Source organism: Salminus brasiliensis, chromosome 12 (genome assembly GCF_030463535.1).
Source record: "Salminus brasiliensis chromosome 12, fSalBra1.hap2, whole genome shotgun sequence".
Lineage (NCBI taxonomy): Eukaryota > Metazoa > Chordata > Actinopteri > Characiformes > Bryconidae > Salminus > Salminus brasiliensis.
The window spans coordinates 34,582,627-34,608,900 of record NC_132889.1 but is presented as its reverse complement, the minus strand read 5'-3'; the positions used below and the strand labels follow the sequence as shown (position 1 = coordinate 34,608,900).

General features: G+C 43.3%; 2 protein-coding genes across 2 annotated transcripts in view; one reads left to right on the top strand and one right to left on the bottom strand.

The window, feature by feature from the left end:
- The window catches only part of c1ql1l2 (complement component 1, q subcomponent-like 1-like 2), a 54,094-nt gene extending 35,272 nt beyond the window's left edge, over positions 1-18,822 (bottom strand). The window contains exon 1 of the mRNA XM_072694149.1: positions 18,016-18,822. Within this exon, the coding sequence (XP_072550250.1) occupies positions 18,016-18,657 (642 nt within the window). The 5' untranslated portion in view covers positions 18,658-18,822. The remainder of the gene's footprint in view (positions 1-18,015) is intronic.
- ezh1 (enhancer of zeste 1 polycomb repressive complex 2 subunit) overlaps positions 1-26,274 on the top strand; it is a 291,439-nt gene that overhangs the window by 37,301 nt on the left and 227,864 nt on the right. The gene's annotated exons all lie outside the window — the stretch shown is intronic.

Genomic DNA, 26,274 nt, shown 5'->3' with positions numbered 1-26,274 from the left:
GAACAAAGACGTGGACCTTGAGCTAGACTCTTAGCCGCTGTCCATGGTGCTAAAGCTCACTCTACAGGGGCGGCAGATAGAGATTAGGAAACGCTGAAAGGCAGCGGAGTACTCCTTTAAAGCGGTCTCGGCTTGATGGAGTGGTCCTCGCTCCTTAATGAGAGGAGCTGCAGTAATTCCGGTCTTCAGGGGGACGGAGGGAGAGAGGGAGAAAGATGAGGAGAGGGAGCGAGGGATGAGGAGAGAGAGAGAGGGAGAGAGAGAGATTTTGCTGCTGCATACATTTTTCATGAATTGCCCTATTCATCATGTATCGCGGGGCGGAGGAGCTGTTATCATGGAGTGGCTCTTGTTTATTTCCAGAGGTGAATGAGGTGTTAAACAGAGTGTGTGAGCATGTGTGAGAGTGTGTATATGTGTGTGTGTGTGTGTGTGTGTGTGTGTGTGCGCATGAAGCACTGGAGCTGATGAGAGCGGCTGTGAAGCATCATTGAAGCGTCAAGATGTTTACCAAAGAACTTCGCCAAGAGCCAAGAGGAAATTCTGTCAAATGTGTGTGTGTGTGTGTGTGTGTGTGTGTGTGTAAGTAATTTGGAATGTGTGTGAAAGAGAGAGAGATGAGGAAAAAGAGCATGCAAGTATATATATATATATATATATATATATATATATAGACTAAATTGACAAAGGTATTGGGACACCTGCTCATTCAATGTTTCTTATGAAATCAAAGGTTTTTAAAGACTTCATCCTGCTTTTGTTGGAGTAACTGTTTCTACTGTCCAGGGAAGAAGGCTTTCCACTAGATTTTGGAAGATCACTGCTGTGAGAATTTGATTGTATTCAGTGACAAGACTATTATGATGTTGAATGATCACCACTCCACCTCGCCTTCCCAACTCATCTCAAAAGTATTGGATGGAGCACCACCATCCATCATTCCGGAGGACACAGTTCTTCCACTGCTCCACAGCTCCGCATGCCAGGGGGACTTTATACCCCTCTAGCCCACGCCTAGCATTAGAAATGGTGGCATGTTTATCTGCTCCAAAGAGTCCTATTCTACTGGTAGTCCTTCTCTACAGAGACTTGACAAGCTGTCTGTGTGTGTGTGCGCATTTGCACATCTGTGTCAGCAATGGGTGCTATTTAAAGTACCTGAATGCTTTTATGAGATGTCCACAAACTTTTGGACATATAGTGTAGTTCTCAAAAATGAGGCCTTCTCTGAATGACTTGAAGGGCCTGAGAGTTCCTCGCTGTGTGAATCTGTGTGTGTGTGCATGAGTGGATGTGTGAGTCCTAAAAACAGTGTGTGTGTGTGTGTGTGTGTGTGTGTGTGTGTGTGTGTTAGTATGTGTTTATTTGTGCTCATTATACAGAGACAGAGACGCTTCATGAGTCAGTGTGTGCCCGCCATGCCCGAATCAATCAGGCAGAGGAGCAGGCCTATTTTAGTACATATGCTGTGTGTGCACTGCCACGACACACACTTCCACACACTTCCACACACATACACACGCACACACGCACGCAGGTCGGTGTTACTATATTTGCAAGTACTTCTATTGACATCTGTATTACTGTAGCTGGTTTGTGGGCACCCCTACTAATGAAAGCATTCAGCTACTTTAAGTAGTGTCCTTTGCTGACACAAATGTGCAAATGCACACACACACATACACACACAGCTTGTGTAGTCTGTGTAGAAAAGTACTGCCAATAGAATAGGACTCTCTTGAGCAGATAAACCTGATGAACCTATTGGCACCATGCTGCTTAATGCCAGGCATGGGCTAGAGGGGTATAAAGCCCCCCAGCACTGAGCTGTGGAGCAGTGGAAGAACTGTGTTCTCTGGAGTGTGTGGAGACTGAATCAAATAACAAACAAATAAATAAATAAAGAAAGAAATAAAGAAATAAATAAATATATATATTTGTGTGCTTGCCAGGTTGTGCTGCTTGCCATCAGCAGCCAGAGCCTGAGAGAGCACAATTGGCCTTGCTCTCTCCAGGTGGGTAGATGGCTCTCTCTCTCACCCCACATCACTTCAGTGGGATGCTGGCCGGCATGGGACGTCTGCTAGCTGATGCAGCAGAGCTGGGTACCCAGCACCTTGCTCCAAACAGGCTGGTTGGTATTTTTTGCTCAGACACATGGGGGCACTGACCAGTCTATTGTCCAGAGTTTGTCCACAGCCTTCAAAAGCTGTGTGTTTTTTTATATGTAGTTTGAGCATCCATTCCTTAGTTTAAGCTGCCTTTAGAGATGCTAGGACTAAACATGACCAACTACAAGGTCAACTAATCCTTATTATAGTTTCTGAAGGGCAACTGACCCATCAGCCAGGTTGTTGCCATGCTGCAGAGTCCTCATTTTTGCCATCTGATCACATCAGATCTCTGTGAGTAAAACATCAATCACACACATATTAAAAATGCATTTACTGAGTGAAATCACACTGTATGAATCAATCAATCATGCTTGGAGTGTAAAGACCTTTAATATTGAAGGTCATAGGTCCTCACAAAGTGCTGAAAACAAACGCACACTAATAACATGTCTCCATGCATACACACGCACACACACACACATGCACACTCCATAAGCTATCAGCCCAGTCTGCCCGCAGCTTCTGTGTGACTGATGTGTGTGTTTGTGTGTGTGTGTGTGTGTGTGTGTGTGTGTGTGTGTGTGTGTGTGTGTGTGTGTTTAAGAAGAGGCTGAGGTAAGGGAGAACTTTGCCTTTAGAAGTAAGAGACCCTCTCCCATAAATAAATGATAGGTTTCTGGGGCCTCACAGTGTGTGAGAGTGTGCATGTGTGTGTCTACGTGTGTGTGTGTGTGTGTGTCACACAGGATGCTTTGACACATTTCTGCCGTTTCTTCCCAGCTTGAGAACAGCCCACTGCTAATAACGCGACACACACACACACACACACACACAATTAGACCAGTCTTAGTGTTCCACTCTGCTGACTGACAAACGTGCCGTCCAATTAAACAATAGATCAAGGACAAAGACCCCGCCCATGCCTCCCTAACAAGCTGAATGGAAGGAAGAAAGGGAGAGAGAGAGAGAGAGAGAGAGAGAGAGAGAGAGAGAGAGAGATAGAGAGAGAGAGGGAGTCTCATACCACTTTCATGCGGCTATCTGGTCGTATCTGTCACTTATCGCTTAATTAAAGAGGAACTCCATTAAAAACCAGAGTAACAAACCCCCGACACTGTTAACCCCCTAAACTGCAGCCTTATCAATCAGCTATTAATCCCTGTTAATTCAGCCTCTCTCCTGTCCTGTAATTGGTACCTTAAAGGTACAAAAGAATGCATTTCTCAGTACACTAAATTGACAAAAGTATTGGGACACCTGCTCAGTCATTGTTTCTTCCAAAACCAAGGGTCTAAAAAAAGAGTTTATCCTGCTGTCCAGGGAAGAAGGCTTTCTACGGCTTTTGGAGAACATTACTGTGAGGACCTGATTGTATTCAGTGACAAGAACATTGGTGTGGTCATGATGTTGGATAATTACAGCACCATCAACACCTCCAACCCCACCCAGCTCATTCCAAAAAACACAGCTCAATGCTAGGGGGCTTTATACCCCTCTTGCCCATGGGTGCATTGGTGCTTAAAGTCGCTGTATGCATTTAATAGTTGAAGGGGTGTCCACAAACATTTGGCCATATAGTGTTCCGTATCAGTTCCTGCAGTGTGAAGCCGAAGCTGAACGGATTAAATGTTGCAATGTAGCAAAAATATGACCCTTGGTTTTGACTTTCAGGTGTGAAAATGTCCTAAGGGGGCTTTCACACCACCTTCAGACTTTTCAGTTTGGTCCGGCCTTGTACCATGGTCCGGACCAAAGGTCCAAAAATATGGTCAGGCCAGGAGAGGTGGTCTCAGTCCGAATAACGCTGAATCAGGCTTTGCTTCGTTTGCAATGTGAAAGCGATGATCACCACCCCGCCTCATCCCCAACTCCCCTCTTCCACTGCTCCACAGGTCCACAATGCTGGGGGTCTTCTTTACCCCTCCAGCCCATGCTTGCCATTAGGCATGGTGCCTAGGCTCATGCTGTTTATCTGTTCCAATTCTATTGGCTGTAATGCTTCTCTACAGGGACTAGACAAGCTGTGTATACGTGCATTTGCACATCCATGGCAGCAATCCATGGATTAATTTTAGTAGAAGGTGTCCACAAACTTTTGTTTTTTTACTCTGTCGCTACGGCTCTCTGTATAGCTTCCTTTCTGCTCAGCAGAACCACACAGGGCTCCGGCGAGCTTGGAGGCCTCATGTTTGCAGTGCAGTTGTTTTCAGGTTGTTTTCGCTGCTCTGTTCTACATGAGTAACGGTGTGTCTGTAATACCTGAACACAATGCTGCTTAATTAAAACACAACACCGGAACACGTGTTCCCGCTCCTCCAGATGGTTTGCTGTGTTTTGCCTGGTGTGTATAAATTGCCGACACACTCTAAAAGCATGCAGCGTGTCAAGAGCGAACACACCCTGTGGAGGGAACTGATCACATGCCGTCGTTCGAGCGAGCAGACAAATATATTTCTTGGCAATGTAGGAAAACACTGTGCGCACAAACACACACACACACACACACACACACACCAGTTTTTTTTTTTAACACTTTCAGACTTGTGCTATATATGCATGTCCCACATGCATTAAACATACTGCAGTCACACAAAAACCTCACATCTCCATTTGTGCTGCTTTAAGAATGGACCAAGAATTTAAACTTTATAATTATAAATAAAAAGATTTTATTCCAAGTCATTTGGAGCATTTCTATTGGTCCGTTTATCATGAAATTCTGATATATATATACATATATATATATATATATACTTCATTTGTAGCCAGGAATACTGATTAACTGGTGGCCAGACCTTCCAGACAGGCCTTTACAATCCAGGCTAGTTTTATATAAACTGTAGGTTAAATATCTAGATGAGTAAAGTCAGGCCTGAGTCTTTACCCCATCAACCAAACAATCCTTCAGTCCCTTTAGTTTAAAAATGAAAAACTCAACAAAACAAAACAAAAGGAGGAGCTGTTTATACCCCTAGAAGCCTTTTCTCTGATTTACAATGGACAAAAGCAAACACACACACACACACACACACACACACACGCACAAACACACACACACACACACACACACCAGACACACATTAGCCCTGAGTGCATGCACGAATTGTTTGTCATCACTCCATCACTCTAATTCTCTCATTCTTTACAACGTCAATCAAAAAGCTCGCATGATGCCTGACAGTGGCATGAGAGAGTGACAGAGATGGGGGACGGGGGGTTGTGGTGTTCAGAACAGCAAACAGCTCCCCAGGGAGAGAAACCAGCGGACGCCCGTGTTCAATGTCATCCTCATCTTCGTTTAAAGTCTACAAGCCCTCATTGAGGACTCTTCAGAGAGAGAGAGAGAGAGAGAGAGAGAGAGAGAGAGAGAGAGAGAGAAGCTGCTCTGGTTCACCTCAACACCTCCAGAGTGCTCTGGTCCTCTGAGAGCCGCAGACAGGGGTGATGAGGGTGGAGGAAGAGAAGGAGGAGGAGGAGGAGGATGAGGGAGCAGAGCTGTGTGAGATGAGAGAATGACCATGTTCATGTTCAGAGCTGAACAGGCCGGAATCTGATGCTCATCTCAGGCAGAGAAATCGAATCTTCTCAGATCTTCACATCTCAATCCTGGACTTTTACTCCGAGCTGATCATCCAGACTGCTCACACCTAAACCTTCTGACACTAGTAGTGTCTATCTGTCTATATATATCTATCTATCCATGTCTGTCTGTCTATCTGTCTGTCTATTTCTATCTATATGTGTCTATCTATCTATCTATCTATCTATCTATCTATCTATCTATCTATCTGTCTGTCTGTCTGTCTGTCTGTCTATCAGTATGTCTGTCTGTCTGTCTATCTGTATATCTATCTGTCTATATGTGTCCTTCTGTCTATCTATCTGTCTATATGTTTGTTTATTTATTAATGAATTGCTACAGACCGGATGTTAGTTGTTAATCGATTACATGTTCCTGACCCTCCTCCTCTGATCTTTAAAAAAAAAAAAAAATTCCATCATATACTCTACCAGTTTACTGCTTACCCTTAATATCATTTGCGGTTATTTACTGTACTTAAAGTGCTTAAAAACCTGGGATGTTATGAAACCTGACTAGCAGTGTACTTAATAAACATCTGATGAACCCTTCTGGTGTCTTTAATAATGTATTATAGTTATTATACAATAAGATAACAACAGTGTCTGGCTCCAATCCTTTGCGCAGCAGTGTTTTTCTTCACTAGTGGAATATAGACAGTGAACACAATACAGCAGGCTTTATTATTGGATTTAGGTTTTTTCTTCACTCTCGAAAGCAGCCCTGGAATTTTATTTTCTCCAAAAGCAAGAGCTCAGACTTTATTAAGTATTGTTCTGATCAATTAGAATTGATCCTAACATTCCACAATCAATGCAGCTGAATCACCACCGCCTTCAGATCAATGCATTTGTACACCCCTAGCAATAAGGCTGGTAATGTGAATGTAGCTGATGAGCCTGAATGTAGGAGGGCTCTCCGGAGAGAGCGAGGCTGGATGCTTTTCGGTTGGAGCGCAGTCTGAAGCGGTTTGGGTGGATTAATGGCAATATTAACAGAAGGAACGGAGGGCCGGCTGCCAGCACCAGCCTGGATCACACTCAAGGTTTTTAATTACGATTAAATAGAATTCCTGGCACACTACAAGTGTCTTTGCCCACACCTTTGTCTTTTCCTCTCTCTCTCTCTCTCTCTCTCACTCTTACTCTCTCGCTCTATCCTCTTCATCAGCTCAGAAACAGGTTTGGGATTTGATTGCCGTCGCCTCGGCAGCACAGCAGAAATCCTGGTGGGGGGAAAGGAAGACAGCTGACAGGTCGGGCCAGGAAGAGAGGAAGAGAGGAAGAGAGGGTTGTTTTTTTTTTTTTTGAAGAATATTTGGCATGGAAAGAAAACTGTTCGAAAAGAAACATATGGAGGGGTGAAGGCAGTGAGCTCAGAAAGAGGATAAAGTGGATTGAAAAAGGATGAATAGCAATGCCGCCAGTGAGTGTGTGTGTGTGTGTGTGTGTATATGTGTGTGTGTGTGTGTGTGTGTGTTTACGGATGAGACTATGTGTGAAGAAAAGTATCCGAATGTTTACTTCGGATCTTAAATCTAACAAGGTAACAGTGCTAAGCCAGTAAACACACACACACACACACACACACACTTCTTACTAGAAGATGACCAAAGTAAAGTCTACAGAGATAAACGCACAGGTATGTGTATTTATCTCTTTGTGGGGACTAAATGTCCCCAGAATGACGGACTTGAATGAAGGTCTTAACAACATAAGGACTGCTGCCTTTACACACACACACACAGGTCAAAGTACATAGACACCTCATAAAGATAGGAATACGCACCATAGATTGTGTGTGTATATGGGTGTTTCTATAATTTTATATGTCCGTCATTCTGGGGACATTTAGTCCCCACAAAGAGTTAAATACACACATATTTTAAAATTTTGATACCAAGTAGCCAGGAGTGACTGGACTTTACTTTGGTCATCTTCTAGTAAGAAGTGTGTGTGTGTGTGTGTGTGTGTGTGTATGTGTGTGTGTGTTTACGGATGAGACTGTGTGTGAAGACAAGTATCCAAGTAGCCAGTAAACACACACACACACACACACACACACACACACACACACACACTCACACACACACTTCTTACTAGAAGATGACCAATGACCAGATGAAAATGATGAAGTAAAGTCCAGTCACTTGGCCGGTATCTCATTTTTTAAATATGTGTGTATTTGACTCTTTGTGGGGACTAAATGTCCCCAGAATGGCGGACATATAAAGGTATTAACAATATAAGGACTGCTGCTTTTACACACACACACGCAAAACGAAGGACATGGCAACCTTATAAAGATAGGAATACGCACCGTAGTCTGTGTGTATGTGTGTGTGTGTGTGTGTGTGTGTGTGTGTGGCGCTGTATGGTTATATGGCAGCTTGAGGAACGAGCTCTAGTCCACAGGGACTGTACAGCCTCACTGAATGGCTGATGCCTCTCTATCACTGACAAAAAGAGAAAACACACCTGCTCTTACGATGATTCACACTTACGAATACCAACACGTGCACAGACACACACACACGCACACACACACTCACACTGAGCCCAAAACAGACAGCGAATGTGAGGCTGTGCATTTATCAGAAGCATTACACTACCAAAGCCCAACTAGGGTACACAGTTCCTGATTTTGATACGTATATATACACATCACATGTCAAAATATGATAAATGCATTTAGCTATGTAAAGTTGCCCCATTGCTGACACAGATGCAAGCAAATGCACACACACATAGCTTAAATAAAATATAAGTCTCTGGAGCAGATAATAAACATGAACCTATTGGCACCATGCTGCCTAATGCCATGCATGGCCTAGAGGGGTATAAAGCCCCCAGCATTGAGCTGTGGAGCAGTGGAACTACTTTGTTCTTTAGGATGACTTTGGGAGTTGGAAATGATGAGGTGGGGTGGTGATCATCCAACATCCTGACCTCACTAAGCCTCTTGTCGCTGAATGCAATCAAATCTTCACAGCAATGTTCCTCCAAAATCTATTAGAAAGCCTTCTTCCCTGGACAGTAGAGAGAGTTACTCCAACAAAAGCTACAAAACACCCTTGTTTACAGAAAAAACAATGAATGAGCAGGTGTCCCAATACTTTTGTCCATATATATTTATACATACACAATTAGGACCATTTTGTTATTGGTCCTGATATTGTTATGGTTACCACTCTCACTTTTGTCCTCAAAACACATGAAAACAAACACACACACACACACACACACACACACACATGCATGCGTCTCCGCCTCACTCTCTCGCTGCTCTGATCTGAGCGGGCTGTTTAATTAGTGAGGCGGTAACCGCTTTATAAAGATTAGCTGCCTCTCTGAGGGGGTTCGTCTCCAGTGTTTCTGTAAGTGCCTGTGAGACGGCTCTCTGGGGAGGCTCCGGCAGACGGGGCTTTACAGCAGCATATGCTCTTCCACTCCTTCCACGGCTCCTCCTTTTACGTCGGCCATAAACGTTTGGAGTCCGCTCTTTGTCCTGACTCTGCATTAGTGCTCCTCCGTAATGCCTCGGCTTTGGCAGCTCCGCAAACAAACACCACAAAAGACCCGGAGCTGCCGGAGCCAAGGCCACAAAGCAGCGGCAAAGATTTCATACAGGAGCGGACCGCAGGCCCCATGCATGAGAATCTGGCCGTGGTTCAGCACATTCATTTTTCCATTGACTTCCATTGAAAGTTAGAAGGTTTTTCCCTTCTACTATAAAGTTGTCTATAAAGCCTCTCAGTGATGGATCAGCATATAAAGACTGGAGCTGTAATTATTGGTCAACGTGCAGCGATCTGGTGTGTCTTGCTCGGTGGACCACCGAGCATTCATAAGGTGCAGCAGATTTTCTTAAGTTGTGTCTATTCCCTATCCTACAACTGTGCCCTACTCACTACCCCCTTACATGGGAAAAATCCAGATCCCTATACAGAGGACTATTATAGTGAACTGCCGGTGGTGAGATCCCATATAAATAACATTAAGCTGTGGCCACGCCTTAATTATATTTATGTGGGATATCATCAGTGGGGCTCCGTAGGGGGCTAACCCAGATTCCTTTTTTATGATGTTGAACAGACAGTCGTGCAAGCCACAGTTTATACGGCATCCTGTAGCACCATGTAGTAGCTGCTACAGCCTGTAGCGATACACAACCTACAACCGTCCAATAACACCAACACACTCATACTGTTTACGGTTTATCTGTACTGTACTTCAGCGGAAAAGTCGCGAGAAGAGCCAGAAGACTAATCAGGAGATAAGTCATAAAACGAATCAAAGAGCCAGGAGAAGAATCGGGAGAAGAGTCAGGAGAAGAATCAGGAGAAGAGTCAGGAGATGAATTAGGAGGAGTCAGGAGAATAATCAAGAGAACAGTCAGGAAAAGAATCAGGAGAACAGTCAGGTAAATAATCAGAAGAGGAGTCGGGAGAAGAATCAGGAGGAGTCAGGAATAGAATCAGGAGAACAGTCAGGAATAAAATCAGGAGAACAGTCAGGAGAATATTCAAGAGAACAGTCAGGAAAATAATCAGAAGAGGAGTCAGGAAAATAATCAGGAGAACAGTCAGGAAAATACTCAGGAGAAGAGTCAGGAGAAGAATCAGGAGGAGTCAGGAGAATAATCAAGAGAACAGTCAGGAACAGAATCATGAGAACAGTCAGGAATAAAATCAGGAGAACAGTCAGGAGAACAGTCAGGAGAAGAGTCAGGAATAGAATCAGGAGGACAGTCAGGAGAAGAATCAGGAGAACAGTCAGGAAAATACTCAGAAGAAGAGTCAGGAGGAGTCAGGAAAATATTCAAGAGAACAGTCTGGAACAGAATCAGGAGAAGAGTCAGGAATAGAATCAGGAGAACAGTCAGGAAAAGAATCAGAAGAGGAGTCAGGAGAAGAATCAGGAGGACAGTCAGGAAAATAATCAGAAGAAGAATCAGGAGGACAGTCATGAAAATAATCAGAAGAAGAGTCAGGAGAACAGTCAGGAAAATAATCAGAAGAAGAGTCAGGAGAACAGTCAGGAAAATAATCAGGAGGAGAGTCAGGAGAACAGTCAGGAAAATAATCAGGAGGAGAGTCAGGAGAACAGTCAGGAAAATAATCAGGAGGAGAGTCAGGAGAACAGTCAGGAAAATAATCAGAAGAAGAGTCAGGAGAAGAATCAGGGGGTGACAGATACTTTTTAAAAGGTTAACTTTCTGGGTCATAAGTTAAGGAGACTGTTCAACAACACATTTCCAGTATCAGCGTGTCACTGCCTGAGGAACAGAGGGTAACACACTTCACACCTCAGCAATACTGACCCCTTCCTCGCCAAACATGTGTGTATAAGCAACACACACCTCCCTGCTTCACCATCTACTGCAATATTCCTTTCATTTCTCTCTGGATTGATGGATGGGTGGGTGTTGATCATCCAATATCCCGACTTCACTAATGTTCCAAAACCTAGTAAAAAAACCTTCTTCCCTGGATACTAGAGACAGTTACTTCAACAAACCCTTGATTTTAGAAAAAACAGTGAATGAGCAGGTAAGGTGTCCCAATACTTCTGTCCAAATAATGTTGGTACGATAAAGATGGAAAAATGGGAAAAGAAAAGAAGTGAAAGAGAGAGAGAAAAAGGAGGGAGACAGATCGGCTCTCGGCTCGCAGTGTTTAACTGTCTGTTGAGGCGTTCCTCAAACACACACACACACACACACACACACACACACACACACTGAAGTCCTCATGACTCTCCTGAAGCACTTATAATGAACGCTGCTCTTGAGTGCTGGAGGAGATTAGGCTTAACTGAGCCCTCAACAGAACCCTGAGCACAGCCACACACAGCGCAAACCCCACAGTCTCGGACCCACATCTGCAGCTCTCCTGGGTTCACACATATGTGGAGCTTTTCTGCTCACCATACATCATCTATATCATCATCAGACCCTCTTTCTATTCGCTCATCCAGCATGGAGGAAACGTGTGGGCTGTTTTCAGACACTGCTACTGTTTTCATTACTACTTTATCTACCTCATATTTATGTTCTAGTGTGCAACAAAAGGGGGACTGTGCAAGGGTTCTTTAGTGGTTCCAGTACTGTGTCGACCCGCCCCCCACCCCACAAAGGCCTTTTCTTTTAAGGCTCTAGCAGTGGCACACTTTGCCTTGTCTGAATACCCCCCTTTACACTGACTGGCCACTTTATTAGAAACACCTAGCTGTGTCACTTTTACCTATTTGACTTGTAAGCACAAGGTGTGGCATGCTCGTCTGAATGCCCCCGTACAGGCCACTTTATTAGAAACACCTAGCTGGTGTACAGTTGTGAATGGAGGTGGTATTCTATCAGTTCATGCATAATCTGTTTATTGGTGGTCAGTTTCTGACAGCAAGAGATAGCTATAGTCAGTAACTGCTATAGCTAAACGATTACCGAATAATACATCATCATCATGATTAGGACCAAAATCTGAATAATAAATCTAGGTAAAATTAGGTTCCTTAAGTGGTTCTATGAGCTATTTGACTGTTTAAGCAGGTTCTTTGCTTTGTTTAATAGCTCTTCCATCTGATAGCTCAGTTATAGCTCATTTTTGGGTCCAGTATTTAATCCGATAAACCCTTGTTCATGGGCTACACTTCAGTTCTTCAGTTTGACAAACCCTAACACAGAACCCTGTGGGACTCCAGCAAATGTGCTAAATGTGCTAAACAATTACCGTATAATTCATCACGATAAGGACCAAAATCTGAATAATAAATCTTGGTTGCAATGTCTTTAAAAAATTAGGTTCCTTTAGGTTCCTTAAGTGGTTCTATGAGCTATTTGACTTTTTAAGCAGGTTCTTTGCTTTGTTTGATAGCTCTTCCATCTGATAGCTCAGTTATAGCTCATTTTTGGGTCCAGTATTTAATCCGATAAACCCTTGTTCATGGGCTACACTTCAGTTCTTCAGTTTGACAAACCCTAACACAGAACCCTGTGGGACTCCAGCAAATGTGCTAAACCATATAATTCATCACGATAAGGACCAACATCTGAATAATAAATCTAGGTTGCAATGTCTTTAAAAAATGAGGTTCCTTAAGGTTCCTTATTTGGTTCTATGAGCTATTTGACTGTTTAAGCAGGTTCTTTGCTTGGTTAATAGCTCTTCCATATGATAGCTCAGTTGAAGCTAATGTTTGGGTCCAGTATTTAATCCCCTCAACCTTTGTTCATAGGCTACACTTCAGTTCTGACAGAACCCTGTGGGACTCCACCAAATGTGCTAAAACATATAATTCATCATTTTTATGAATGTGTGAATGGAAATACTCCACAATGTCTTTCACATCCATTGACATCCATTGCTCAACATCTCAGAAGACATTTAGGCAGTTCTGCTAGACTGGCAGCTTGGTGTAGAGTGCTGAATGAACACCTACAGCACTGAGCTCTCTCTTACAGCTCCAGTTGGACTTATATAAATATTGTAGGTTGAATCAACAGTGTTTTTTTACTCATTTCTTCCCAGAGAAAACACTTTCTCAAGCAACTCGGCTCGACCCGTGACGACTGATGGGAAAGACGGGCATCAGCTTTTTTTTCCCACTCCCACCTCCCTTCCATTTAATCCTCACTCTCCTCCATCCTCTCTTCCTCCACACGCTTTTAATGGCCACCCGGCTTCTGGGGCAGTGACACTCTCTTTATGTGGAAGTCAGACAGTTCTTCTCGGAGAGGGTAACCCTTCAGTAATTGTGTTCATCTGACTGCAACTCGGTCCGTCTCGTCGGGGAGAGCGAGCGTATGACTGTGCGCGTGAGTTTGCTGACCTCTAGGCCACATGATGACCCTTCTTGTGTGTGTGTTTTTCTTTTTTTTTCGGCACCAGGAGTGTTTTGGGCCTTATATGCAGCTTTCAAACATAGAAAAAAAACCCTACAGCTGCCATTTTAGCTGCTCAATAACCGGGTTCGATGTTTTAGGCTTTTTATAGGTCATTCGTTAAAAGTGTGTGCAGCTTGCCGGCTCTGGCTTGTGACCCCCTGCTTTTATTCACATGAACGGCTGTGCCAGAAAACTAATAGCGCAGCAATTTCAACTACAAAACGTCCAGATTGGAAAAGCAGAGAGGACGCGTTCAGAAACGTGATGCTCCCCACATGTTCTACACTTCAGCGCTATTTATTGCTGCCTCTGTCTCTCGGTGGGGAAGAAGAACTTTAAGGACCAAATACAGGAGAACCAGCAGAAGGCCAGAAAAAGCAGTGCTGACCTGAAGACCTGCAGCCCTCCCCAGAGCTACGAGGCGATAAAGCGCGCCTGGAGCCGACAGGTCGCGTTTCAAAAGCTGCTAACATTCCCGCCACACTTGCAGAATGTGTGAGCTGGGAAAAAGAGGGACGTCCATCAGCGAGTAGCTGCATTTAGCTCATGCTGGATCGGGTCATAAAAACACGCCCTTCACAATCACCCACACACTCACTTCACTGCCCAAAGCTTCGCAGCCAAAGCTTCAGTAATTACACAGCATACTATGGAAAATGACTGAGGTCTTATTTAGCTACACACGACTCAGAACAATAGTGGAGATATAAGGTTCTCTATCATAAAGAAAGATTTAATGTTTTTTTTTTAATGGTCTCGGTTCTATATATAACCAGAACCTTCGCTGAAGAACCACTGAGGAGCCTCCTTTTTAAGGGTGCAGATCTGTGGACCAGCCTGTCTGCCATTGTGATATAGCCTAATTATTAGAAACCTATCCGAAATGCACATATTGAATACTACTACTAGTATAACTTAGTAGACTCAATTATTATTGAGTGGGTTTATTATTCTTAATATTATTAAATAATATTAATAATAATAATAATAAGAAACACACATTTTACTCTTATAGCAAGAGGAACAGTTCACCAGGCAAAGAACCACATAAGCATTCAAATGGTTACACTTCTAAATGTCTTCATTGTCTTCACTGAAGAACTCTTGAAGAACCCCCTTGTGAAGGGCGTAGACCTGACAGTGTTTAGAGAATTAGCTAAAATGCACATATTCAATATTACTACTACACATGTACAATGTAGCCCAACAACGACACTATTAATAATTATAGTATATGTCTGTCTGTCTGTCTGCCTTTTCTTACAGTAAATGGATGGAAACAGTAAATATATGATAGTGGGTAATAAAGGGTACTCCTCTTCTGACCCTCTTTCACAACCCCGCACTCAAAGGCACACCCTTACTGTCTCCAAGAAAATTAATACCAATTCAATGAGTGTAGTGTACAGTAATATGTGTAATTAGTGAAGTGTACTGTAATTAGTGTAGTGTACAGTAATATGTGTAATTAGTGAAGTGTACTGTAATTAGTGTAGTGTACAGTAATATCTGTAATTAGTGTAGTATACTGTAATTAGTGTAGTGTACAGTAATATGCAATTATACAGTCATTAGTGTAGTGTACAGTAATATCTGTAATTAGTGAAGTGTACTGTAACGAGTGTAGCATACAGTAATATCTGTAATTAGTGTAGTGTACTGTAACGAGTGTAGCATACAGTAATATGTGTAATTAGTGTAGTATACTGTAATTAGTGTAGCATACAGTAATATGTGTAATTAGTGTAGTGTACTGTAACGAGTGTAGCATACAGTAATATGTGTAATTGGAGAAGTGTACAGTCATGAGTGTAGCGTACAGTAATGTGTAATTAGTGTAGTGTACTGTAATATGTGTAATTAGTGTAGTATACTGTAATGAGTGTAGAATACAGTAATATCTGTAAATAGTGTAGTCTACTGTAATATGTGTAATTAGTGTAGTGTACAGTACTTAGTGTAGTGTACTGTAACAAGTGTAGCATACAGTAATATCTGTAATTAATGTTGTGTACAGTCATGAGTGTAGTGTACAGTAATATGTGTAAAGTGTACAGTAATTGGTATAGTGTATAGTAATTAGTGAAGTGTGCAGTAACTTGTGTAATTAGTGCACTGTACAGTAATCAGTGTAGTGTATAGTAAATCATGTAATGAGTGTAGTGTTCAGTAATTAGTGTAGTGTACAGTAATAAGTATAATTAGATTACTGTACAGTAGTTAGTAAAGTGTACAGTTATAATTGTAATAAGCAAAAATTTAATTAATTAGTATAGTGTACAGTAATTTGTGTAATTAGTAGTGTACAGTAATTTGTGTAATTAGTATAGTGTACAGTAATTTGTGTAATTACTAGTGTACAGTAATTTGTGTAATTAGTATAGTGTACAGTAATTCATGTAATGAGAGTAGTGTACAGTAATTAGCAAAATGTACAGTAAGTGGCAGCAGTAAGTGCCGTGATCAGTGAGCTTCATTAACCTACTGTAATGACAAGTGCTGGGTTATTATGAATATTATAATTATAATCATTACAGTTAATATTATTACAGCTCACTTTTCCTCGAGCACATGGGGGGGGTCTGGTCTCAGGCAGCAGTATGATGGTAATGTTTCAGCAGGAGCTGCTTTGATAACTGGGAGTGTATTAAGGGATGAATCAGTGTGTGATCAGTCTGCATCTACGTCTGCATGTAAACTAATCCTCCCGCGCTGTCACTCGCATTCCTGCAGCGGGACGGAGACCAGAACCGGATAGAGACGGAAATGTGTGTGTGCTGAGAGTTGAGTGTGTGCTGCCGGTGTGACGATGCAGCACGTTGTTAATTACAGATGATGAAGGAGCAGTGTGTTCAAACTGGAACACCAGACCCCCATCAATAATGTGTGTGAGGTAAGGGGACTCAGATGGAGCAGCCGTCATACACACACACACACACACACAGATTATTATAAAGTTTTAAACAGAAGCAAAATGACTCTTCTTTTTCTGTTTTGGGAGAATCTGTGCCGATGTGCACGAGCCCCCCCCCCCCCCCCCCCCCCACACACACACACACACACACACACCGCCTCACTCTGTGTGTGTGTGAGTATGTGTCCTCTGTACAGCGCAGAACAGCAACGACACGATCACACGCAAGAGTAGAGTGTAAAGGCAGCTTATGATCATTAATGAAATAGAGACCCCTGAGAGAGAGAGAGTGAGAGAGAGAGAGAGAGAGAGAGAGAGAGAGAGAGAGAGAGAGAGATGACATGAAAGAAAGAATGAGAGAGAAAGAGAAAGAGAGAGACAATGAGAGAAAGAGAAAATAAGCAAAGACAAAAGAAAAAAGGCAAAAAAAAATGTAGACAAAAAAAAAGTGAAATTAGAAAATAAGAAAAATAATGAAAAGACGTACAGGAAAAAGACAAAGACAGAATGTGAGGCGAAGACAAAAACGGAAAGAAACAAAGAAAAAAGTCAGGAAAGAAATAAAGGAAACAGAAAGAAGGACAACAAAAAAGACAGAAAGAAGGACAACATATAGAAAGAGAGACAAGAAAGAAGGACAACAAATAGAAAGAGAGACACGAAAGACAGAAAGAAGGACAACATATAGAAAGAGAGACAAGAAAGACAGAAAGAAGGACAACAAAAAAGACAGAAAGAAGGACAACATATAGAAAGAGACAGAAAGAAGGACAACATATAGAAAGAGAGACAAGAAAGACAGAAAGAAGGACAACAAAAAAGACAGAAAGAAGGACAACATATAGAAAGAGACAGACAAGAAAGACAGAAAGAAGGACAACAAAAAAGACAGAAAGAAGGACAACATATAGAAACAGACAGATATAGAAAGTCAACAAAATAAATGGACAAAAAAGAAAGACAGTAAGAAGAACAACACACAAAAGAACAAAAAAGAAAGACAACAGAGAGACAAAAAAGAAAATTTACATTTACATTTACGGCATTTAGCAGACGCTCTTCTCCAGAGCGACTTGCAAAGTGCTTTGCTATTTACCCAAGAAATAGGATACCTCTAAGCTTAGACAAGCTTAAACACACAATCAAACAATGACAAAGCAAAAAGGACAAATTATAAAAGAGAAGAGAAAACAGGACAAACAGCAGGACACAGAAGGAAAGACAAGGACAGAAAAAAAGACATAATGACAGAAGAAAGCAGACAGAGAAACGAGGACAGAGACAGAAGAGAGAAGGAAGGAAAGTGAAAGATCACAAGAAACAGTGAAACGACATCAAAGCAAGAGGAAAAAGAGAAGGACATAAAGGAAGACAGAGGAAAAGAGACAGACGGTAAGAAGCAGAAAGAATGATTAAAGGAGAGAGAGTCCGAGAGAAAGAACCTCAGACAGACTGCAGGTGATCGTCTCCAGGAAAAGCTTCAGCAGAACTTTTTTTTTTTTGGCCGGGACTCTCGTTCTCACCTGTCCGTTCTTGCACAGGTCAGCCCACATGCTGGTGCCGTCGCCACCCCTCATCAGGACGTGGTAGATGAAGAAGTAGGTGCCCGGCACGCCACAGATGAACTTTCCGGACACGCCGTCGTAGTTGTTGCCCAGGTTGGTCACCACGTCGTCGAACTTGAGGATCTCGTAGCCCTCGTGCGGGTTCTTGAGTCCCGCGTAGAAGGCCACCCTCGGCTGCGTGTTGTAGGTGACTGTGCTGATAGCTCCGTTGCTTCCCGAGCCCACGACGCTCCGGCCCCGGTCCCCTCGGTCCCCCGGGGGCCCCATCGGACCCGGGGGGCCTGGCTCTCCGGGAGGGCCTGGAGGTCCCGGTTTGCCCGGCCGTCCCGGCTTCCCCTGCGGCCCCTGGACGAGCGTGGAGGGCGGGAGCAGGTTGGTGCTGCTGTGGTCGGCTGCCAGCGCCTCGGCCTCGGCCTGAGCGGAGGAAGAGGAGCCGGTGCTGGCGGTCCCCGTGGCCACGGCGGCGCCCCCTTTGCTCAGGTAGGGGTCGCACACCATGCGGCAAGTGCCTAGCATCTCGTAGTGGCCGCTGCTGCTGCCGTCAGCGCCCACAGAGCTGACCAGGACCGGGATGAGCACCACCAGCACCAGGACCAGCATGACCCCGACGGCGGCCGCCACCAGGGTCTTCCTGCCCAGGCTGAGGCGTGGCAGCGGCTGGGCGGCCAGGGTGGGTCTGCCGGGGGCCGAAATTTTGGCTGCTGGATGAGGGGGGCAGGGGGATCTAGAGACTGAGAGACAGTCCGGGTGGGCGGAATGGTGGGTTAGAGGACTTGAGGAATAACTCTTTTAAGTTCCTTGCTGGACGACAAACGGGAAAGAAGTGAAAAAAGACAGTCTGGATGGTGCGACGCTCTCAAATCCTTGTCGGAGAACAGTCAGAGAAGGAGGCGTCTCGGAAAGTCTCGGAAAGGGGGTTGGGAGCTTTAAGATCCTTCCTGGACGAGCGCTGGAGAGATAAAGACTGGAAGGAAGTCCAAAAGATCTTGAGGATCCCTACTGGACGTCTTCTTTGAGAAGAGATAAGGAAAAATACGGGAGCATGCCGGCTACAGAGGGAAATTCCTACTGGACGATTCCCGGGGAGATGAAGACGGGCGCAAGCTGGGTGAAGTGGAAAGGCTCTAGATTCCCGAGAAGTGTGCTGAGTGAAGAGTGAAGAGTGCGCGAGGCAGAAAGCGACCCGTACACACACTCTTACACTCACACACACACGCTCGCTCCAGCGCTCCCCAGCGCACGCTCTTTCTCTCTCTGTCTCTCTCCCTCTATCTCTCTCTCTCTCTCTCTCTCTTACTCTTTCTTGCACCTTGCTCCTGGCTGGCTCGCTTTGGCTTTGCTGGAGTGGGGAAGAGACTGGAGTCTCGCGCACCTCCTGAATCCCCGCCCCCACACACACACATACACACTCACACGCCCTTAAAATAAAGTCAATCCCAGTGTGTGGTGGAAAGAGAGAGAGAGAGAGAGAGAGAGAGAGAGAGTTGCTGCTCTGTGCTGTGGGGGAAGAAAGTGAGGGTGGCAGAGAGAGAGAGAGAGGTAGAGAGAGAGAGAGAGGGTGGGTCTGTTTGCAGAGGCGGATTCTCAGATGGAGGGATTTATACTGACCCTCTCTCTCTCTCTGTCGCTCTCTCTCCTCTCTCTTTTTCGCTCTCTTTCACTCACACTCGCGCTCCTCCGCTCGCGCCGTCCTCTCTCCTCCCTTTCCAGCTCTCGAGCTGTGAGCTGGAGCACCGAAGAGCGCAGAAAAAGGAGGAGGAGAAGGAGGACGGGAGTGAGAGACAAGACAGGAAGAAAGGAAAAGCGGAGAGGAGGAAGAGGGGGAAGGATAGCAGAGTGGACAGGGAGGCAGAAGTGTGTGGGAGGCAAACTAAGAGGCGTGTGAGGAGAACAGTGGAGCGTAGAGAAGTCTGACTGACAGTGATCTGACTGTAAGAACACCGACAGGATCACTGTGGTGTTAAACAGCACAGCGAGGTCAGTGGTCTCAACTACAGAAGTGCATTGTGTCCACAGACCATCTGCTCCTGGGGGTCACGAGTTCGAATCCCAAGCCATGCAGCTTTGCCATCAGCAGCCGAAGACAGAGGGAGCACAATTAGCCGTGCTCTCCCCGGGTGGGTAGAGGGTGGTCTCTTTACTCTCATCATTCCTAAAGCGATGTTGGCCAACACAGGCGGCAGTAGGACTTACAAACAGGTGGGTTAATTTGCAGTAGCAAATTGGGAGAAAAAAAGGGGGGAATTGACAAAAGTATTGGGACACCTTAATTTTTTGCTTCTTCTGAAATTAAGGGCATTAAAACGAGCATTTAGCAACAACACTGTGAGGTCAGGATGTTGGATGATCACCAACCCACTTCATTCCCAACTCATCCCAAAAGTATTGGGACAACATTCCAGAAAATGCAGTTCCACTGCTCTACAGCTCCACAATGCTCTAGCCCATGCTTGGCATTAAGCATGGCACCAATAGGGTTATGCTTATCTGCTCTGAGAGTCTCTACAAGGACTAGACGATGTGTGTGTGTATGCATTTGCACATCTGTGTCAGCAATAGGTTTGACTTAAAGTAGCTGAATGCATTTATGTAAAGGGGTATCCACAAATATTTGGACATATAGTGTACATCATCGCTGCCATGCAAAAAGCTAGTATCTCCATTTTTTCCATTTCCCTTTTTGAACAAAATTTCAAATCAGGCAGTTGTTCTCTACATTCTGTCAGAATTTCCTAAAGAATGGACCAATAGAAATGTTCCAAAGGAATTTGGAGCAAAATCTTTTTTACATTGACTTTCATTAAAAGGATTTTTCCTTATTCTGTAAAGTTGACTTTTTGGAGATAAGAGGTATTTGCAAAGTGGTAACCTCAATTGTTTGAATATAACCATGCTAGGACCCCACTTGTGTTAGTAAACTAGCTAGTTATTGGCTACACATTTGCACTGATAATTTGCATCATTCACAATACACAGGGGCAGCTTAATGTGTCTATGTGCCATATCTTCCTGGCAATGTGAAAAATACTGTACACACAGTTCTGGGTTCAACTCCAGGCCACGATGTTGCAAATTTTAGTCTAGGAGTTGCTGGTGTTGCGTAGTGGATAACAACACTGTTATTTATGTAGAAATATAGGATTCGGTTCCCAATATGTTACAAAATATGTTACAAATATAGCACATAACTACGATTCTGAATCCCACTGTACTTCTAAGCATAATTTACTGTTAAATAAGACTTAAGAGAAATTATTACAGAGTACGTAAAGGGAGTGATAGTAGATGTACACGTTTAGTTAAAGGAAAGTAGAGGGTACAAAGTTTCACTTCAATTTATAGCCTGTACAGCATTACAGTACAGTACAGTACTACATTACAGTGTACTTAAGAGCAAGTTACAGGAACACACCCCGTACTAAGCTTTACCTCCACCATACTTAACAGTTCAGGGTACTAACCTATACCTAACAGCTATACCTTCACCATACTTAACAGTACATAGTACTAAGCTATACCTCCACCATACTTAACAGTACATAGTACTAAGCTATACCTCCACCATACTTAACAGTACATAGTACTAAGCTATACCTCCACCATACTTAACAGTACATAGTACTAAGCAATACCTCCACCATACTTAACAGTTCAGGGTACTAAGCTATACCTTCACCATACTAAACAGTACATAGTACTAAGCTATACCTCCACCATACTTAACAGTACATAGTACTAAGCTATACCTCCACCATACTTAACAGTACATATTACTAAGCTATACATCCACCATACTTAACAGTTCAGGATACTAAGCTAAACCTCCACCATACTTAACAGTTCAGGGTACTAAGCTATACCTCCACCATACTTAACTGTACGGGGCACTAAGCTATACCTCCACCATACTTAACAGTACATAGTACTAAGCTATACCTCCACCATACTTAACAGTACATATTACTAAGCTATACCTCCACCATACTTAACAGTTCAGGATACTAAGCTAAACCTCCACCATACTTAACAGTTCAGGGTACTAAGCTATACCTCCACCATACTTAACAGTACATAGTACTAAGCTATACCCCCACCATACTTAACAGTACATATTACTAAGCTATACCTCCACCATACTTAACAGTTCAGGATACTAAGCTAAACCTCCACCATACTTAACAGTTCAGGGTACTAAGCTATACCTCCACCATACTAAACAGTACATAGTACTCAGCTATACCTCCACCATACTTAACAGTACAGGATACTAAGCAATACCTCCACCACACTTAACAGTACGGGGCACTAAGCTATACCTCCACCATACTTAACAGTACATAGTACTCAGCTATACCTCCACCATACTTAACAGTACAGGATACTAAGCAATACCTCCACCATACTAAACAATACATAGTACTAAGCTATACCTCCACCATACTTAACAGTACAGTATACTAAGCTAAACCTCCACCAGACTTAACAGTACAGGGTACTAACCTATACCTACACCCTAATCAGCACTAGTGCAGGGGGTTAGGATGAATCTAGAGGCCTTAAAAATTATAAATTAAGGATAGTGTAATATATTCTAATGGGGCCCAAAATCCCAGGCAGCATCCCTGCCTACCTGTGTAACACGGTTCAAATGAAAGTCACTCTGTATAAGAGCATCAGATGCTGTAACTGTAAATAGTACTGAGTAAATAAGTACCTCAGCCCTAAAAAACCCATTAGAAAGCTGTTGGGTTTCCTGGGCCTTTCTATACACTAGGTAATATCAGTGTTCTTTGATTCATGGGATGATTTACTAGCAGACAAGCGGGAGAGACTTTTCTTTTTTTGGACACATTTTATACGCCAGCACTCTTCTCCTCATTGACTGACATTAGAATAAACTATACATGAACATCAGCCAGCATTTTGCAAATTCACACACACACACACACACACTGCAGCCTCAGGCACTGCTACTATTACCAGCCCTCTGCTAACGCTGCTTCTAATAATACTAACACTACTGTCAGACAAACGTTCAAATGACGCCTTGATCTAGCAGCATCTTCTCATCACACGTTCAAACCTGAACCCAGCGTGGTCTCCTCACTGTTGTTCTCCCTGTTGTTCTCCCTCACAGCCCAAACCTTCATAAGTCTTTGACAGTACTGTACTGCTTTCCTCCGCATACCCCCTCTTCATTGATCAGCCGCAAGTGTAAAAATGTCAGCTGTCCTGCATCGTCCTCATAGATGGATTGAGTTCTCACATGGGACCCTTAATTCAATCAAAGCTGCCGATCGATGGATGGGACGCTCAAAAACGCACCACAGCCCAATAAGGAACCATTTCTGAACGGGGGGATGGGGGGGTGGGGGGTGGGTGCAGGGAAATGGGATGCATATTGGCAGCTGAGAAAAAAAGAGAAAAATACAATAACAGCACAGGAAAGATGAAGGTGCTCACACACATTGACACACATACACGCCGCGTACACACACATATGAATGTACCTGTATACACACACACACACACACCTTCAAACTTTAACTCAAATAAGTTTAGTCTAAAGTTCTCCTAACTCACTTTATTGCTTCTGCATCTGTAGCTCCGCCCCTCAATTGTTTGTGAACGTGTGGTGTTGGTGGAGTTAGATCAGCAGGAGCTCATACAAGTGCACCTCAAGAAATTCCTGACATCTGTGCGAGCTCCTGTCCTGTCCACTGGTGGCGCTGTTTTGCCAAATACACAAAACCCATTTTCCCTGTTATGGAGCTTCTAAAGAAGGAAACTCCTGCAGAAACTGTAAGACGTTCACAGTCTATTATGGTTATGGTTAAGTTAAGTTTTAGTTTTAGGTGTAGTAGATTAGGTTTAGGTTTAGGTGTAGCGGACTGAGTGTAGGTTTAGGTGTAGTAGGTTAAATTTAGTTTTAGGTGTAGTTGGTTAAGTTTAGGTGCATTAGGTTACGTTTAGGTTAAGGTGTAGTGGGTTAAGTTTAGTTTAGGTTTAGGTGTAGTAGATTAAGTTTAATTTTAGGTTTAGGTGTAGTAAATAACATTTAGGTTAAGGAGTAGTGGGTTAAGTTTAGTTTAGGTTTAGGTGTAGTAAATTATGTTTAGGTTTAGGTGTAGTGAGTTATGTTTAGTTTAAGATTAGGTGTAGCGGGTTAAGTGTAGGTTTAGGTGTAGTGGGTTAGGTTTAGGTTAGGTTTAGGTGTAGTAAGTAAAATTTAGGTTTAGGTGTAGTTGGTTAAGTTTAGGTGCATTAGGTTACGTTTAGTTTTAGGTGTAGTGGGTTGAGTTTAATCTTAGGTGTGGTGGGTAAAGTTTAGGTTGAGGTGTAGTGGGTTAGGTTTAGATGTAGTCAGTTAAGTTTAGGTGTAGTAGGTTAAGTTTAGGTTTAGGTGTAGTGTGTTAAGTTTAGGTGTAGTGTTACCTGTAGGTGTAGTGGGTTAAGTTTAGGTGTAGGTGTAGTGGGTGAAGTTTAGGTTTTGGTGTTGTGTGTTGAGTTTAGGTGTAGTGGGTTAAGTTTAGGTGTAGGTGTAGTGGGTAAAGTTTAGGTTTTGGTGTTGTGGGTTAGATTTATGTTTAGGTGTAGCGGCTGAAGTTTAGGTTTTGGTGTAGTGTGTTGAGTTTAGGTGTAGTGGGTTAAGTTTAGGTTTAGGTGTAGTGGGTAAAGTTTAGGTTTTGGTGTAGTGTGTTGAGTTTAGGTGTAGTGGGTGAAGTTTAGGTTTTGTTGTAGTGTGTTAAGTTTAGGTGTAGTGGGTTAAGTTTAGGTTTAGGTGTAGTGGGTAAAGTTTAGGGTTTTGGTGTAGTGTGTTGAGTTTAGGTGTAGTGGGTGAAGTTTAGGTTTTGGTGTAGTGTGTTGAGTTTAGGTGTAGTGGGTAAAGTTTAGGTTTTGGTGTAGTGTGTTGAGTTTAGGTGTAGTGGGTAAAGTTTAGGTTTTGGTGTAGTGGGTAAAGTTTAGGTTTTGGTGTAGTGTGTTGAGTTTAGGTGTAGTGGGTAAAGTTTAGGTTTTGGTGTAGTGGGTAAAGTTTAGGTTTTGGTGTAGTGTGTTAAGTTTAGGTGTAGTGGGTGAAGTTTAGGTTTTGGTGTAGTGTGTTGAGTTTAGGTGTAGTGGGTAAAGTTTAGGTTTTGGTGTAGTGTGTTGCATTTAGGTGTAATGGGTTACGTTTAGGGGTAGGTGTAGTGTGTTGAGTTTAGGTGTAGAGGGTTAGGTTTTGGTGTAGTGGGTTAAGTTTAGATTTAGGTGTAGTGTGTTAACTTTAGGTGTAGTGGGTTGACTTTAGGTGTAGTGGGTTAAGTTTAAGTGTAGTGGGTTAAGTTTAAGTGTAGTGGGTTGAGTTTTGGTGTAGTGGGTTAAGTTTTGGTTTAGGTGTAGTGGGTTATACCTTTAGGTGTAGTGGATTATACCTTTAGGTGTAGTGGGTTACGTTTAGGTGTAGTGGGTTAAGTTGGGGTGTAGTTTTCATTTGAATTGATTGTTTTATTAAAATAAAAACTAAATGTAAAATGAGACGACCCACCACTGCTGTTTTATCCTGCTTTGTTTGGCTGCAGACGTCCTGCTGCATCATCCATGAAGAAAAGAAGGAGGAAGGACAGAGACGGAGCTCTGGAACGATGATGAAAAAAATGAGTGTTAAAAGGAAAGCTAAAGAAAGGGTCAGGTGGTGAGAGCAAACAGAGCAGAGGGCAGCAGACATACAGTGATAATGAATCAGCAAAAAGGTGGAGAACAGCAGGGGAGAGAGAGAGAGAGGGAGAGAGGGAGAGAGATAGTAAAAAGGGAGATGAGAGGGAGGAAAGAATTGAGAGAGAGAGAGAGAGAGAGAGAGAGAGAGAGAGAGAGAGAGAGAGTGTAAAGGAGGACAAAAGAAGAAGGAGGAGTGAGAGGAAGAGAGCACAGATTACGGAAAGTGAGAGAGGAAAAGGGAAAGAGGGGGGAGAGGAAAGAAGAGAGACAACAGGGGGCAGAAGGGGTGAAGCAACAGAGAAAGGAGAGAGAAAGTAGAAGAGAAAAAAGTAAAAAGGAGAGAAATGAGGGGCAGAAGAGAAAGGAGAAAGAGGGTGGGAGTGAGAAAAGAGGTGAATCAACAGAGAGAAGAAGAGAGGAAGAGAAAGAGAAGAGGAAAGGGAGAGAGAGAGGAGAGTATAGAGGAAAGTGAGGAAAGAGAGATGGAGAGAAATAGGGGGAAAGAGAAGAGTGTGAGGACAG